The following is a 16292-nucleotide window of genomic DNA, read 5'->3' as shown; positions in this document are numbered from 1 at the left end:
GTAATTCCACTCAATATAGGTAGTGAGTGGAATTTCTGCCTCATAACTATTTCAGTAACATTGTCTGCCGCTTTACTGGCCAGCTCTCTCTTGTAAAAAGAGATTTTAAGTCTACCAATTAACAAACAAACAAACAAAATTAATAAATATTGAATAATAAATAAATCAAAAAAATACATTTATGGGCGGATCTAGTGGTAATCTCATCGCTAGCTGCTTTTTAGCCAGAGGTGGGCAATAGCTCCAGGCTTCCGAAAGTGAAGAAATCCCCTTCACGGCTTGCGTTGATTCAAAATACTTTTACTTTGGAAACCAGGAAGTCTATTGTGTCCTTTATTTTTTTTACTGCTCAGATTATGCCAAGTATTTTTTGAGCGGGAAATTTAATCATTTCAATTCAATTCTATCCACTTGTAATTTGGCACTGCTTCAGGGCGACTCATGGTCATGTCCGCATATCTACGTTGATAGACGCCGCCAATGTGCCGTCAATGTGTTGTGGCGTCCCCTAAGCTCTGCTCCTAATAAAGGTACAAGTGCTCACATGCATAGCAGTGAGTTGGCCTGATTAAATCTTAAAGAAAGCTGGCTGTTTGGGGGCTTGGGGTAGAAATGGAGGTGGGGGGGGGTGGATAAGTAGGTCCAGTATGATAAGGCTAACAGCTGGGCTGAGAGCAGACACTAATCCCTTCTGGGTTTTAATGTGATAGAGTTGGGGCGGGGAAGGGGGGGCACGGACATGTTTTTATTTTGGACTACCCCACTCCCCTCCCCTTCTGACACCCACCGCTTCTTTCTCCTCTTCTTACAGCCCCCCACATGTCCACCCACACACCCACCCACACAACCTGTGACACCTTCCATGAGAAGCCTAGCTGCCCACAGTCGATGTGAAAAATATTGAAAGAGAGGAGGCTACCGGGAACAACCTTTTTAAATGACGGGGTCCAGCGGTGTATGTGGCCCCCACAAGTGCGACTTGATGAGGGTGGCGTTGAGCGTGACAGGGGTTAGCGGATTTGACAAAGATGGAGAGATCAACCAGGGTAATGAAGGAAGGGAGGGAGGACTGGAGGGATGAAATAAAAAATCTTGGGTTGGGAGGAGAAGGGGGGGGGGGGGGCAGTGTTATGTTCCTGATCTTTTCAGGGGGTTATTTAGGCTTATGGGTTCCTGTGCCATATACTTTCATTATTTGTGTGTGTGTGTGTGTGTGTGTGTGTGTGTGTGTGTGTGTGTGTGTGTGTGTGTGTGTGTGTGTGTGTGGCTTTGTTTTGCTCTCTATTTAAGATTTTATTTTTGAGTTTGAACTTTTTGAACTTTTGAGTCTGGCTCATTGCCGATGCACACACATACACACACACACGCTCACACCTTACAGGCACTTAGGTATGGCTTTGATGCCACGAAGGCTTGCTGGCTCACTTAAATCCACATACACACTAACACAGTTAGGGGAGGGAGGGGTCAGTGTTATCACAGATGAGTGCAGAGGAGGACCACGCAACCTCTCGCTGCAGTATTAGCACCTGTCATTGGGCTACGGTGTAGCTGACACTGCCCAGGTTTTGGCATGGCACACGCGCACGCAGACACACACGCGCACACACACACACACGCGCGCGCATGAAAAAAAACACAATGGGCCGGTCGGTGATAGCCGCTGAGTCTGTCAGATCAAAGGTTGCAACTGTGGTATCTTGTCAGGGCGATAAGGGTTTAGCAGGAAAGGAGTACCGGGTATATCAGGTGGTCTGCAGATCAGCCAAAACCCCCCACTTTCTCTCTCTCTCTCTCTCTCTCACACTCTCTCACCCAAATACTCACCCCAGAGGATCTGTGTGACTGGTGGTCTTTCTTGGAAGAGAGGATCTCTTCCTGTCCTCATCTCTTTCCTTTGAGTTAGAAAGTTAGAAAGTTCTGGGGCTGAAAAGTAATGTTCCCTACAGCAAAATGTAGTTGTTATTTCACATATATATATATATATATATATATATATATATATATATATATATATATATATATATATATATATGGCTCAAGTGTGAGGCAATATATGTTTTTATTTACCATAGCCGTTAGTGCACGCATGCTAGAGTAGGTTAGCTGTGAATTATCTTCCTATGAACACTGATCAATGCTGCAACTCAAATCATTTGCAAGGTTCTGCAAGTTCCAGAGAAAAGCAGCATTTTCACTTTTTCTGTCTGATAAATAAGTAATCACTGAGTTCTGCCTCATGCAAGTCATGCTGGTATTGATATTGTGGCAGGCAAGAAGTGGTATATGTTTCAGAAATTCTAAAGTCCATATTTCTTACTTGAAATCAATGTCTTTGACAACGCTTTGGTAGAGTTTGTAATAACCTTTATTTGTATACCAAGTATCCTCAATGTTAGCTGAAGTAATTCCTCCACCAAAATTGAAATTCTTCGATTCTTCAAATTTGTGTCTTTCATTTGAGAGGCAAATTTATAAGCGAGCTACAGCCCCCTACATTGGTTTAAGCTTAAAAGAAACATGAGCCAAATGTGTCCGCGCACACACACACACACACACACACACACACACACACACACACACACACACACACACACACACACACACACACACACACTCACACAAACAGTTCGGTATGCCCCCTATGGTTCAATATGCACACGTGAACCGCAGTATTACGATATCACGGTAGAAGGTCACCGGGCACCATAATTGCACACTTCCTATTGAATCCACTGTTGGAGCTTCACTGGCCACGGGGCCCACGCAGAGCCACGCAGGATTTCTCTATTTTTGTGCGAGAGCTCTAATTATTTTTCCTTTTTTTTTTTTATAACTCCTCGTGACACAAGCCTTTTCCATAGAAACACGAGATAAAACTACATAGAAATATTTTTGTAAAGAGTGCAATCAATTAAAAACATTTTTTTTATGAGTCTACATTTTACCAAAGACCTAGAGCTGCTGTCGAATTTGCTTATTGATCAAGACCAGTTTTAAATACAAAGAACAAAGATACTACAACTACCCCGGGGTTGGTGTGTCCAGTCGGAAAATACCCCCGCGGGATGGCCATGTCCCTTTTAATCACAAACTTCTCTTCAAACATTCTCTCTTTCGCTTCCACTCGCAGTGTTGAGTCATTCACAAACGATCCGGTTGTTCTGAATGGCTCTTTTGTAGGAATGAGGGGAACCGATTCTCACTGATGAGCCGTTGTTTTGTTTTTTGCCGAGTTTTACAACCCACCAATGAACTTGAACCCCAGTCTCCCCCCTCCCCCCAAAGTCATACACACTCAACATTACACTATTAAAAGTTATTAATGGAGGACTACTATAATAATGTTTATACACCTTATATATAAAAAATATATATATATTTTCTTAAATCAAAATATACCGAAACCGTATCATTACCGTGGCCCAAAATCTGTGATACATACCAAACCTTGGGCCCACTATACTGTTGCATCCCTAACACACACACACACACACACACACACACACACACACACACACACACACACACACACACACACACACACACACACACACATGTGCGCTCACACTAATGCACACACAGCTCATTGAGAGCAACTCTGCTGTCTCAGCCTCAAAAATCTTTTAGCCGCTGTGACCAAACCCGGAGGCCAAGTACTTACTGAAGCCCAGACCAAAACGCAATCAGTTGTTATTTTGCTTTATTGTGTTATTACTTGATAAGATTCAGCTGTGACCAACGGAGCAGTTTAATACTCGAAAATTTAATAAAACCCCTATCAGGCAGACATTATGTATATCTGTGTGTGTGTGTGTGTGTGTGTGTGTGTGTGTGTGTGTGTGTGTGTGTGTGTGTGTGTGTGTGTGTGTGTGTGTGTGTGTGTGTGTGTGTGTGTGTGTGTGTGACCCGTACTGTAACTGATCATTTTGTGCTTTGGGGCGAAGGTGCACAACAAGCCCAGGACTGGAGCTGCTGACCTTCTGGCATGGGGAGTGGGTGGGGGCGTGCTTTAGCCCTCCCGGGCTGAGTCAACGAGACGCCCCGGCACTTAGGCCACTTAGGTCGCCCCTGACTCCAATTGTCCCGTTTGTCCCGGCACTAAATCATCCCATTCAGTCTTTATCACCTTTCAGCGTCGGCAGACAGAGCTGAGCAGGCCAAAAGAACACTCTAATAGAATAAACCAGTTTGTTTGAAGTGTCTTGACTTTACCTTACTGGTTTGAGACACACAAGCGTGTACACGCACACACGCACGCACGCAGGCACACACACACACACACACACACACACACACACACACACACTCACAGACAAACAGGTTGCAGACACACTGGCTCCAGAGCCAAAGATCGTTCTGATTGCAGAAATTACTGACGGCCGGCGGAAAGGGAGAAAAAGATTAAGTTTTAGCGTAGGGCCTGTGTGTGGATTTGTATTGACAAGCATGAGGATTCCATTGTGGATAGAAGGGGGTGTGTGTTGGTTAGTGTGTGTGTGTGTCTTGAGGTTTTATTTTCAATGCGTGATGTTGTTGCTCGAACAGAGTTGGTGTTTGGACCTAGTTCATTGCCCAGTAAATTACTTTTTAGTCTGTGATGCGGAAAAGGCTTATTAGGCATGCTTGTTTAGACACATTCAAATAAGAGAGAACGTCCAGTTAAAAACAGCCAATACCATCATAAACCCAAACTATTAAACAAGAATGACTTGAAAGACTAAGTATTCTAACGTTGACAAACTGTCACAGATGTTTTTAAACCCTTTATATCTCTGGCAGTGGCATTGCAGAGTCATACACAAAGTATCTGACAGTAAGGAGTACTCACCAGAGCCTTAATCATTGAAGGATGGTTTGGTTTCTTTTTAAACCCACTTAAACAAATGTTAAATGGGGAAAATGTTTCAGCCTTAAATAAATGTTAAATCTCACGTTTAGTAACTGTAATAACACATTTTATTTAAAAACAGTTTCTTGCCTTTGCCACAGTACATCCAAAGCATAACATTGGCCACAGTAGTCTTTTTTGTTAGATAAAAGCCAAAAAGCTTTTGTGAAAGTGCAAAAGACAAAAAAAACAATACAATTAAACAAAAGCCTGAACTTCCCATTTTCGAAATGGAGATTTCCTTTTTTTTTTTAAGACTTATACGATTTTCCACATCGGACTCCATTTAAGCACAGTGAGACGCTGCAGCAGATAGGTACTCAATTTCATAATAAAAGTGTAACAGCAAGGTTACAAATGATTGGAACCAACATTTTAATAAGGCCTGGGTTGAAAAATAGCGTACCTATCCTTTAATGTAACAGTGCTTAACGGGACCTATTAGAAGCTGAATAAATTCTGCGGAAATGCTCTTGATTGTTTTATATCTCATTCTTCTGATTGGTGATCCCGCTGTTCGCCGGGTCTGTTTTTATGTCCATTCAGGGGCGTTTGAGGGGCGCGGGGTGACCCTCCTGGAGGTGTGCGGGAGCTGGCCTGAGAGCTTCGGCCTGCCACGCCATGCCGCCGGCCTGGCAGATGCCAGCGATGAGGGCCTCAGGGAGAGGCTGGCTGATGCGATGTCTGAATCGCCATCCCGCGACATAGTTGGGTCTGCTACAGGTATTGTATTGAGATTGGAAATCATTGTTCAAGGTTAAGCTATATCTTTTCAGAAATGTCCACGGACCCATTCAGTGGGGCCATAATTCCGGAGCAGCGGAGCAATTTAACTTATTAAATTTATTTAATTGTTTATAGTACACCTGTACATTGACCATTCAGCACACCTTTCTGATCATATCATTATGAAAATGAATGGTGAAATCTGATTACTTGAATGTAATGCTGCATGCACAGAAGCTTGGTTTAATGTAATTTAGAAACAAATACAACACTTAGTGAGACGTAAAAGGTGATGCATACAGTATAACTTTAGATATAGACTATTCCTCCATCAGACATATACCAGTCTGGTCTTGAAAAGCCACCAACTCAGGGAGTTTTACCAAGATCCCAACTGAGTAAACTGACTTTGGTGCAACATCCCAGTGCTATTATGCTGTGTATATTAGCACTCGTGGCATGCCTCTCGTACAATCATTTTACTTGAGCGGAACTAACAGTTGTATAATACAGTTTAGTCTATTAAGATACCCTCGCTCTCCCCCTGCACACGCATACAACCACACACAGGAAAGTGTGTAAGGACGCCAATCTGCCCAGGGTCAGCTTGTTCTTGTCATTGCCATACATTACCAAGGCTCAGGGCTCCTCAATTCCTTATTAACTAGCCTGACAAAGGCTTCTCTACCTGCTGGGGAACCAGCCACTCATTCATCCCTAAGACTTCAATGATGGATTAGCTCTCTATCTATTGGTTTGTGTGTGTGTGTGTGTGTGTGTGTGTGTGTGTGTGTGTGTGTGTGTGTGTGTGTGTGTGTGTGTGTGTGTGTGTGTGTGTGTGTGTGTGTGCACTTGCCAATTGTCTGGTTTGTCCGCCTGCCTGGCTGTGCATGTCTACATATGTGTATGTATATGGATGTGTGCTTGTTTGAGCATATGTGCATACATATGTGTCTTTTGGTGTGGGTGTGGGTGTGTGTGTATGCACTTCCACGGTGATGGCTCTGACGGCCCAAATGTTAACTCGTTTAGGAAGCAGCAGCGCTCTCTGCTCCTCTCTTCCCCTCCTTAAGTGAACAAGAGTTCCTTTGATTTGAGGTGGGGGGCTGAACGGAGAAGACCAGCCACAGGGGGAAGAACAGGGTCACAAGGCCCTAATGGCTTTAGCATCGACCACAGTCTTCCGACCCCCCCCCATCCCGACCATTCTCCACACACACACACACACACACACACACACATCACTGCCACTAACCCATCCCTGGACATCTCCAATCCTCATCTAGTCCTACCTTTACACACTACCCCCTCTCAATCCTTCTTTCTCTCTCAAAGGACCTAACCTCATTTGTAATCATTCATTTAAACTCTCTCCGCCGCTCCGCCAGTTATATCCTCCCTCTGGCTCTCTCTCTCCACCCTTCACTCACTCTCTTCTTCATCATTAGATTAGCTGGCCGGGACTCCCAGACACTTGCTGTGAGTCCTTGCCCCCCCCCCAACCCCCACCCCAAGCCCAACCCTCTTCTTTAATGCAACACAAAATTCATTACTGATCACATTACATCAATACACCCAGCGGATGCACATGCACACCACTTTTTTGTGTGCTTAATCCACTGGGAAGAAACATTTTGAGGTTTTGTTGGGGCTTGGTTTCACGGACACCCCTCAATATCTGCCACCCAAGTGGTGTTTCCAGGGCCCTCCGGCACAGAGACGCAGAGGACGATGGGTTGTAGTCACCAGTTTATTGTAGAGAGGAGGCTATGTGGAATTAACCAGGAGCAGAGAGAACATATCATGACAGGCTCCTCCTATCCTGAGTGTGTGTGGGGATGGGGGTTTTACCTGCTGCTCGTTAGACCAACCAACGAGCTTCAGGCATGCAGCCACCCTGATCCCAATCACCTCAATCCAGGTCAGGTGTGGCTGCTCAACCAGACCATCTCAACACCACAGACCCCCTTTTTCAAGATTTGAAAACCAAATTTTGTTTTTATGAAGCAACTAGTTTTATTTTAAAATAATGATAAAGCAACATGTAGTCGTACGGAGAATATGCAATAAGATTGATGAACGTAATGCGGAACCAAAGTTCACAAGTGCTAGTTCCACCCAGAAGCCGTTAGCAGGTTAGCAATATGCTAAGCTTAGCTAAAGCTGACTGCCGTCTGATTTAATCAGTCACACTATGGCGAGTGCAAATGACTGACACACAGGATCAGTAGCGTCATTAACCCTAACCCTAACCCCTTTATGAATAGCCCCCTATCTAACATAGCCCCGCAGGGCGGGCTCTGCACTCCGATCGCTCCCTTTGTGACGGTACCGACTGTGCCCACGGTGCCAACGATGTTGCGCCTGTGATCGGCGTGCAAAACAGTGAGTTTTTGTTTTAGATGTAGGATATTTTATTTTATTTTGTTTCCTTATGGAACAAAATAAATACCGTGCGTAGCTTGGGCTAAGCCCCTGATGTCTGCAACCTAGCAACACCCCTGTACAGGAGCTAGAAGACCTACCTGCTTCTATGAAATCAGCCGTGTGGGAACATTTTGGGTTCTCAGTGAACTACGACAGCAATGGAGAACAATCGGTGGATCGAACGAGGACACTGTGTCTGCGTTGTTCGACAGTTGTAGGGTATGTGTGCAGAAACAAATTGAAACACTCCTCCTAATGCATATTTTTTATTACTCTACCGTATATTGACATCAAAAAGTCTATACCTCGAATATAAGACTACACCATTTTTTCAGACGTATTTCAAGGAAAAAAAGCTCTGTCTTATATTGGGGTCAATATGGTAATACACAATATGTTATAGCAATTTCAGACTTAAGGAGGTTAGAGATCTTATATATTTTTTTCAAGATAGCCACATTACCCCTTAACTACTACACTACCCATAAGGCTCATCAGCCCTTAAGGATCTTTGCTAGTTTTGCATGGTCCACAGTGACACTACCAGTCAGTTATGTGTGTCTGTGTGTCAACCTTTACTTAACTCTACTTGGCCAACCTGGAAAACAGTATTTTGATTTTGATTATTAGCGTTCTGACACAGACTGCATATCGTCAAATATAAATTTTCTGGAAACAAATGCTAATCGCTTGTACTGCAGCAATCCGATTGAGTGATTCGGGGGGGGCGTGTGTGTGTGTGTGTGTGTGTTTCAGTTGGTGTTGAAATGATGTTGTTTTTAATAGGTTGGTTGGTGTCATCTCAGTACCAAGACAACGTAATATTTTGCCATGATTTTGGAGATTTGATTAATATGTGACAGTTGTTGGGATTACTCCAGTCGTACACATGTGGGGGGGTGAGACCTGGATGGGCAGAGATAGATAGATATGAATCTTGCTCAGTCTGTCCACTTCCTATTAGAAATGGGTCCATTCCTACACACACATTGGGGGCAGTTAAGGTATGTAAACCTTGAAATTCACTACAATTCTACACACACACACACACACACACACACGCACGCGCTCAAACACACATATGGGGCAACTTAATTCTCTCACCATGTATGCTGCCACATCTACATTCTTCTCTGTCCTAGTCACCCACTAATACACGTGCACACACACACACACACACACACACACACTTTCTCTTCCTCGCACACTCTCCGAGAAGTTCTCAGTGCTGGAATGCTGGGTGATGTGAGAAATCACCATCTCTGACATTCTCACTCACCACACACACACACACACACACACACACACACACACACACACACACTTACACGTCCTGCGCGTAGATTCACAGGGAACACAAAGACTCCAGTCAGGTCGGTGGAGGGAATCTCACGCACAGGCCGAGACACGACGTCGCCGGACCCCGCCGAGGCAGGTGACACAACACGGATAGACGGAGGGACTGGGCAGGAGAAAAACAGACACACACAAAGTGGAGGGCGGGGAAATGAGAGAGAGATTGTTTGTGAGAGAGAGAGAGAGAGAGAGAGAGAGACCACTATGCCCACTGGTGAAGCACACTGGGGACCAAATTCGATTTGGTTCTCAGTGATATAACATAATGGCTAAGTGGATTTGGTCCTTATTGGAGCCTGCCCAACGTAAATTCCATGGGAGCCATATGGTCAGCGGGCGGTTTCTCGGACCGACCGCCCCTTGGGTTCTGGGTCCACCTGGTTAATGTCAGCCTATCCTCGCTTTGCTCGTAAATACCCTGTCATATCTCTGTCAGAGAAGACGTTATGTGTAACAACATGGAATGTACACTTTTAGTAGGTAGGCCTGTCTGAGCTGAGCAGTGCCGTCATGAAATGACGCATGTAAAATCTGATGAGGGTATTTTTTGGTATCAGTTAACAACAGCCTCATGTTCGCATTGAGGAGGGTTAGCTCAAGAGGAGGTGATTGATTGGCTCGAAGGGCATCGCACACTGTCGACCACCCACGGCCACACCCGGCGTCGTCTGCTGGGGTCGTAATCCGCTGCCGTTTATTTGAGAGCCGCCATCACGGAAACCGATGAATGGGAAGCGGGGCCGCCGTCTCATGAAACCACTGCAGCAACCCGAGCATCTCTCTCTCAACAGCCCCACACACATGCTGAGGCTCCAGCTCAACGCAAATATTTAGGAGAGTCTTATCAGCAGCCAGGGTGCGCAGGGAGGCTTTATGTGTGTGTGTGTGTGTGTGTGTGTGTGTGTGTGTGTGTGTGTGTGTGTGTGTGTGTGTGTGTGTGTGTGTGTGTGTGTGTGTGTGTGTGTGTGTGTGTGTGTGTGTGTGTGTGTGTGTGTGTGTGTGAGAGAGAGAGAGAGAGAGAGAGTTCATAGGCCACACATTGGGTGAGTGCGTTAACCAACACTGCCTTATGCAAGATTGTGTTTACTTGTGGTAATTGCGTGAACTTCAGCGTCTGTGTGCGTGCATAGTGCATGTGTTTAAGCACATGTTCACATGTTAACTGACACTACGTAATGCAGGAATGTGTTTATATTGTATGTGTGAGTGTGTACCTTTTGCATGTGTGCAGATTAGTGTGTGTGTGTGTGTGTGTTTTGTGTGTGTGTGCGTGCATGTGTGTATGTCTGCACACTTCGTGGCTTGTTTGGATGCCTGTGTAGAACACAAGCTTGAGTGTGTGAAGCTTTGTTAACCAACAGTGGTTTATGCAACAGCAACATAGTGTTTTCTCTATTTTTGAGTGTAGTCTGTGTGTGTGTGTGTGTGTGTGTGCGTGTGTGCGTGCGTGCGTGCGTGCGTGCGTGCGTGCGTGCGTGCGTGCGTGCGTGCGTGCGTGCGTGCGTGCGTGCGTGCGTGCGTGCGTGCGTGCGTGCGTGCGTGCGTGCGTGAGCACAGCCTGTCTCTTCACCGCCTCTTTACAGTGTTGTGATTATTTATGAAATAGCCGTCCAAGCAGCGCTTTGATTGACTTAATTATCAGCCACACTCATTACTTCTGGACTTTTGACCAGTCGGCATGTGTAGGTTTTGGGATGGTTCCACTCTACAGCTGATGTTATCAGCACATTGAAAACACTACCCATATACTAACCATATGTCACCCTGTGCGTGTGTGTGTGTGTGTGTGTGTGTGTCTGTGTGCGCGTGTGTGCGCGTACGTGCCTGCGTGCGTGCATGCCTGCGTGTGTGTGTGTGCCTGCGTGCGTGCGTGAAACACACCATTATTATCTGCGCATTGGTGCAATACGGCAACTAGCCACCCTACCATTTGCCCCAACGCAGTGTTCGAACTCTGTATTTTAATTGGCCTCAATACTACTCCGTCACGCAAACCATTTATCCCCAATCTATGCAAAATTACCTTGCTGAATGGCTTTTTTTCAGCCGGTCGATACCTATCAAAAAAGCAACAAGGGTATTAGATCCACAGCCTCAACAGCTCCAAAGGTGCAATCCATCATTAATGGGCTTTTCCACCACCAACCATTTCAGCAACCTGGTTCCTGGTACTTAGGTCTTTTTCCATTCTCTTGCTCATTTCACAATTGGTTCCACCTGGACAGTACCTGATTCCAACAAAGTTGTACTTTTTAATGTGACGAGAACCATTGGCACCAAGTGTGTAGTACTGAACAACCCCGATTGGTCAAGGGCAAGCTACATGAGAATCGTCAAGCACACCAACCAGCTTTTTGAGAAACCAGCTTCAACGCTCACTGTGTGCTGGTCGTATTCACTTCCCCTCACTGCTTTTGTTTTATAAAAGATAATGGATAGCTGGAACCTTAAATGCAGCAACTGATGGACTGACTCATTTCGCGGCGTGCTAAAATGATGTTTCAAACCTAACAAGTTTCGTGCCAAGAACTCTATAAAGGGCTTGTGCGTTGGCATACCCAGTGATTTAATGTGTGAGGAAATTATGTAGCAAATGAAATTTAAAAATATTTGAATTATTTTTACTTGGAATTATAGCTGGACTCAGTTTTGTAATGCAATTAGCCACGCCCACCTAAAAATCTGACATTACCGGCGAACTTGACAGACAAAACAGAGCGAGCGCTACAGTGAACGGCAAATACAAGAGATGGGAAAGACACTCAGAAAGACAGTGGTGGAAAAAGTACTCGAAAAACCTCACTTGAGTAAAAGTACAGATATCTTACTGAAAACCTACTCTGGTAAAAGTGAAAGTCACTAATACAATAATATTTTAGTAAAAGTCTGAAAGTAGCTGAGATTAAAGGTACTTATGTAAAGTACAAAAGTAAAAGTAAATACTGTGGAGGAAAAAAAGCCTGACTTTTTATTGCTCTGAGTTTATTCTGGTTGCCAATGTTTCCGTATTTTTCAGCAAGCATAAGAGGCACTTAATTCGATAAGATGCATCTTTCACCCTGACATGAAAAAACATTTGTTCTAAATATGGCCACAGGTGTTCGTCAAACCCAAATCCAGCCATCAAACAACAACCAAAAACAAAACAAAAAAACAAACTGATTCAACAGTTAAAAAGTAGCCCAATAATGCGGGAAAACCACTGGCAACTCTGAACACAAGCTTGAGAGTATGTGTTTGCTTGCTGCTGGATATGACCCTTGATTCGCATACATAAACCTGGTGATATCTAGCTTTCACTAACATCATTGGCGACCAGTTTTCCTCTGATTTCATATTGTAGCGAGCAACAAAGGTGTTCAGGGTAAATGTATGGGAGTAAAAGTATACTTTTTGGGGGCTAAATGTAGCTAAGTAAAAGAAGAAGAATCTTTATTTGTCAGACGACACACCACATGCATATACAGACACACACACACACACACACACACACATACTTTTGGGGTGGCGGCCGGTGAAATGTGGCCTCTGCATTTAACCCATCCTGGCTTGTCCTTCCTCCGGGGGGGCAGCCAGGAGCAGTGGGCAGCATTCGACGACGCGCACGGAGACCTGGTACCAAATGTCCATCGCTGGTCAGACGATGATGGGTGCATGTTTTTGGTGGGGGTCCTTACTGACGTGAGGTGGAGGAAACCCCATGTGAGCACGGGGAGAACATGCAAACTCCACACAGAAAGGCTCCTATTTGGGAGATAACCCACCGGAGCACGGTGCCAACAGGGCCTCAGGTGGGAATTGAACCCAGGACCTTCTTGCTATGAGGCAGCAGTGCAATGCACTTTGCCATGCCATGCGTGTTTTGATTCTAGATTGAGATTAATTTCAGAGTTTTCCTTCTTGTATGAGAGGAAAAACATGAACCCTCTGGGACCGAGCCCCAACCAGACTGCAGTGCTGATAGCATTTGATGCCTCAAATAGACAATAACCAATGTCATTTCCTTGTGAGGTACAATTCGGTTTGTTCCCCCTACTGTCTTTACATTTGTCTAACCCATTCTCACTTCCATTGTGACTTGTTTCCTTCGCCTGGCATTGCACATCACAGCTGCAACAAGCAGAACTCGCAGGCACTTCCATCGGCACGCTTTTCATCCTTTTAATTACCTTCTTTGCACCTCCAAAAGGTCTTGGTACGGAGACTTCTATGCTGGCGTATCACAGCCTCTGTGTGATATTATACTTGTGTTATACACAAAATAATAGATATTCATGGTCTCAGTGGCAGGGCTTATCATACGGACTCCGAAGCATTCACATACAAACGCAGACACGGACAAGTCGCGTGCGCCGGCTAAAAACTTGGCTAATCATTCTGTGACATGGCTGGAGGGCAGCGTTGTCCCCTTGCGCTCAACGCAGACATGGAGCAAAAGAGAGGGAGAGACAGACCTACAGGGAAGCCCATGAGAAAATGAGTGCACTCTTCCCTCTCTTTCGTTCTCTCTCTCTCTATCTCTCTCTTTCCCTCTCTCTCCCTCTGAAAGAGGGAAAGGAATGAAAGAAGAGGTGGGGGGAGGGGGTGGGAGAAAAGGGGAAATGTGACGTGGTTCCCGTGGCTAGCAAGAGTACGGCGTGGAGGATAGAGGAGCGAGTGTGAAAGCAGTGTGGTCATTATATTTGCCCTTCAAGCGCTCCCTCCCTCCCTCTCTTTCTCTCTCTCTCTCTCTCTCTCTCTCTCTCTCTCTCTCGCTCGCTCGCTCTCTCTCTCTCTCTCTTTCACTCTGTACTTTGCTCTCTCTCTCTCTCTGTCGTCAGGAGAGAGTTTGAGGGTAATGCGCGGCGACAGTGTGAGATGATGAAGAATAATTCCTGTATTCAGAGCTTCCACTGCTGCCCCCTCCCCTCACTTGTCCTCCACTCGCTCCTCCCTCCCCCCCTCCCTCCCTGCAACACCCCCTGCCCCCACAAACCCTCGACTGACAACTGAGGCCTGGATATCATTGTATCATTTATCCGAGCCTCGCTGCTACCACTCTGCCTCGCTTGCCCAGAGGGAAGTGTGAATGTGCATGTGTGCAATGGCGAGAGTGTGTGGGTACGTGTCTGTGTGTGTATGTGTGTTTATTTTGCGTGTATGTTGTTCTACAATCCGGGGTGCATGTGAGAATGTACGCACGCGTGTATTTGTCTGTGTCAGTTAGCGTCAGTCAGTACCTTTGCATTTTGTTTCCTCTGTGCACGCAAGTGTGCACGAGTGTGACTGTGCGAGTAATCTTGTCACTATCTGTGAGTGTGTGTGTGTGTGTGTGTGTGTGTGTGTGTGTGTGTTTGTGTGTTTTTATGTGCGTGTGGGGCTCCAATGTACTGCAAAGCGGGCTTTTTGTGGACTTTTTTGGGAGGCTGCACTTAACAGCTCGCTCAAGGGAGAGGCGCACAGGGCTGTGAGGGTTGACGCAAAAAGGAGGGCGAGAGGAGGATGATAAGGAGAATGAGAGCAAGGGAGGGGAAGAGCGATGGGGAGAGTGGCAGCAAGTGTCATTTGTTTTGGGTTTTTTTTGTTTTGTTTTGTGTTTTCTTTCGGGTTTGAGCATGTTTCATGGGCAGACGGACTACACTCACAAATAGAGAAAACACTATGTCTGTACAAGAGGCTCAAAGACGCACTTTGCCTTCGAAACGTATGGCAAAAGGGATGGGAGAAAGCGTCCGAAATGGACGGCTCCCGGGCCACTCAGAGCGGGAACGTTACCACGTATCCTTTACCTTTGGGCGCCTGGCGAGCTCCCGTTTCTGTGAAAACTTCCCCCCTTGCACAGTCGTCCAATGACCCCCGCCACTCAGTCAGTGTCAAGGCCATTCAACTACCATGTGGCTATTTGTCTGTGCTACTCTCACCAAGTTCATAGTTCATCCATTCTATGTTGGGAAACTGCATGTACGTACAGAGTCAATGGTGTAATCTAGAAGGGGAAAGAAATGGCTTTGCTTTTGACAATAGCACCTGGTAATGCACGTGGTGACTCCGCTAGGAGTTTCACACTAGACAGGAGAGTTTTCTGCCCAACAATCGGTTGCTTGCACGCCCCAAATTTGCCACCTAGCCCAAGTAGCGTTCTTTCTTACCAGTCTCGTACACAGACACACGCAAACACACACTTTATTCCTCTCCTGCTCGTCAGTCTCACTTGCAGTAATGGGTGTACACACACCCACACCCACACACATACAAAACAAACTCTCTCCCGCAAGCAGCACATACATAAGGGTGTGTGTGTGTGTGTGTGTATCAATAAAATATGGCAGTATGAATAAGTGATAGGATACATAATAGAGAAGTAGTGGGGCTGGCCATTGCTGCTGCCAACCTGGCCCAAAACCACTGTTCTAGCCTGCTAACAGCCAAGCACAAGACATTGCCACTGTTTACATCCACCAAGCCTCTTTCTAAGAAAAGTGCAGCAGAAACAGAGAGGGGGTAAAAGAGAAGATGGGTCAGTAAGGATAAAAAGAGAAAATGGTGTATATAGGGACATTAAAAGAAAAAAGAAAAAGCAGTATTTATGACCTCAACGCTTCTTATGCAAAATGGCACCTGAACAGGAAGCCCGGAATCATAATGAGGCCCTCCATTCATTGGAGAGCTGAACCACGCAACGGTGTCTCGATGATTAAAGCTTGGGTATGATTATGCCACATTAAAACAACCGGTGCCATTCGAAAAGCATCCGCTTCATGTTGAGACAACGTCAGAGAGATAATGGAAAGTCGAGATTGTTTTTCTTGCCGCTTCTTGTCACTCCCCATCACTCAAACACAAATAATGGAATACATGGCCCCCTAATTAAATAATTAGGAAACGAGTCAGCGCGGTCCCCCAATGATAAGTG

General features: G+C 45.5%; 1 protein-coding gene across 4 annotated transcripts in view; it reads left to right on the top strand.

Moving 5' to 3' along the window:
• bcas3 (BCAS3 microtubule associated cell migration factor) overlaps window positions 1–16292 on the top strand; it is a 320419-nt gene that overhangs the window by 288682 nt on the left and 15445 nt on the right. For 3 of the 4 annotated variants that reach the window (XM_080006287.1, XM_080006291.1, XM_080006288.1), the window contains one exon: window positions 5438–5614. In XM_080006287.1, the coding sequence (XP_079862413.1) occupies window positions 5438–5614 (177 nt within the window). Of the gene's footprint in view, window positions 1–5437; window positions 5615–16292 lie in introns of those variants that run through there. The other variant, XR_013844306.1, reaches the window with a different exon arrangement.

This window comes from Zeus faber, assembly GCF_960531495.2.
Source record: "Zeus faber genome assembly, chromosome: 9".
Lineage (NCBI taxonomy): Eukaryota > Metazoa > Chordata > Actinopteri > Zeiformes > Zeidae > Zeus > Zeus faber.
Note: the sequence above shows the minus strand (reverse complement) of the source record. Positions and strands in the feature narration are given on the sequence as shown.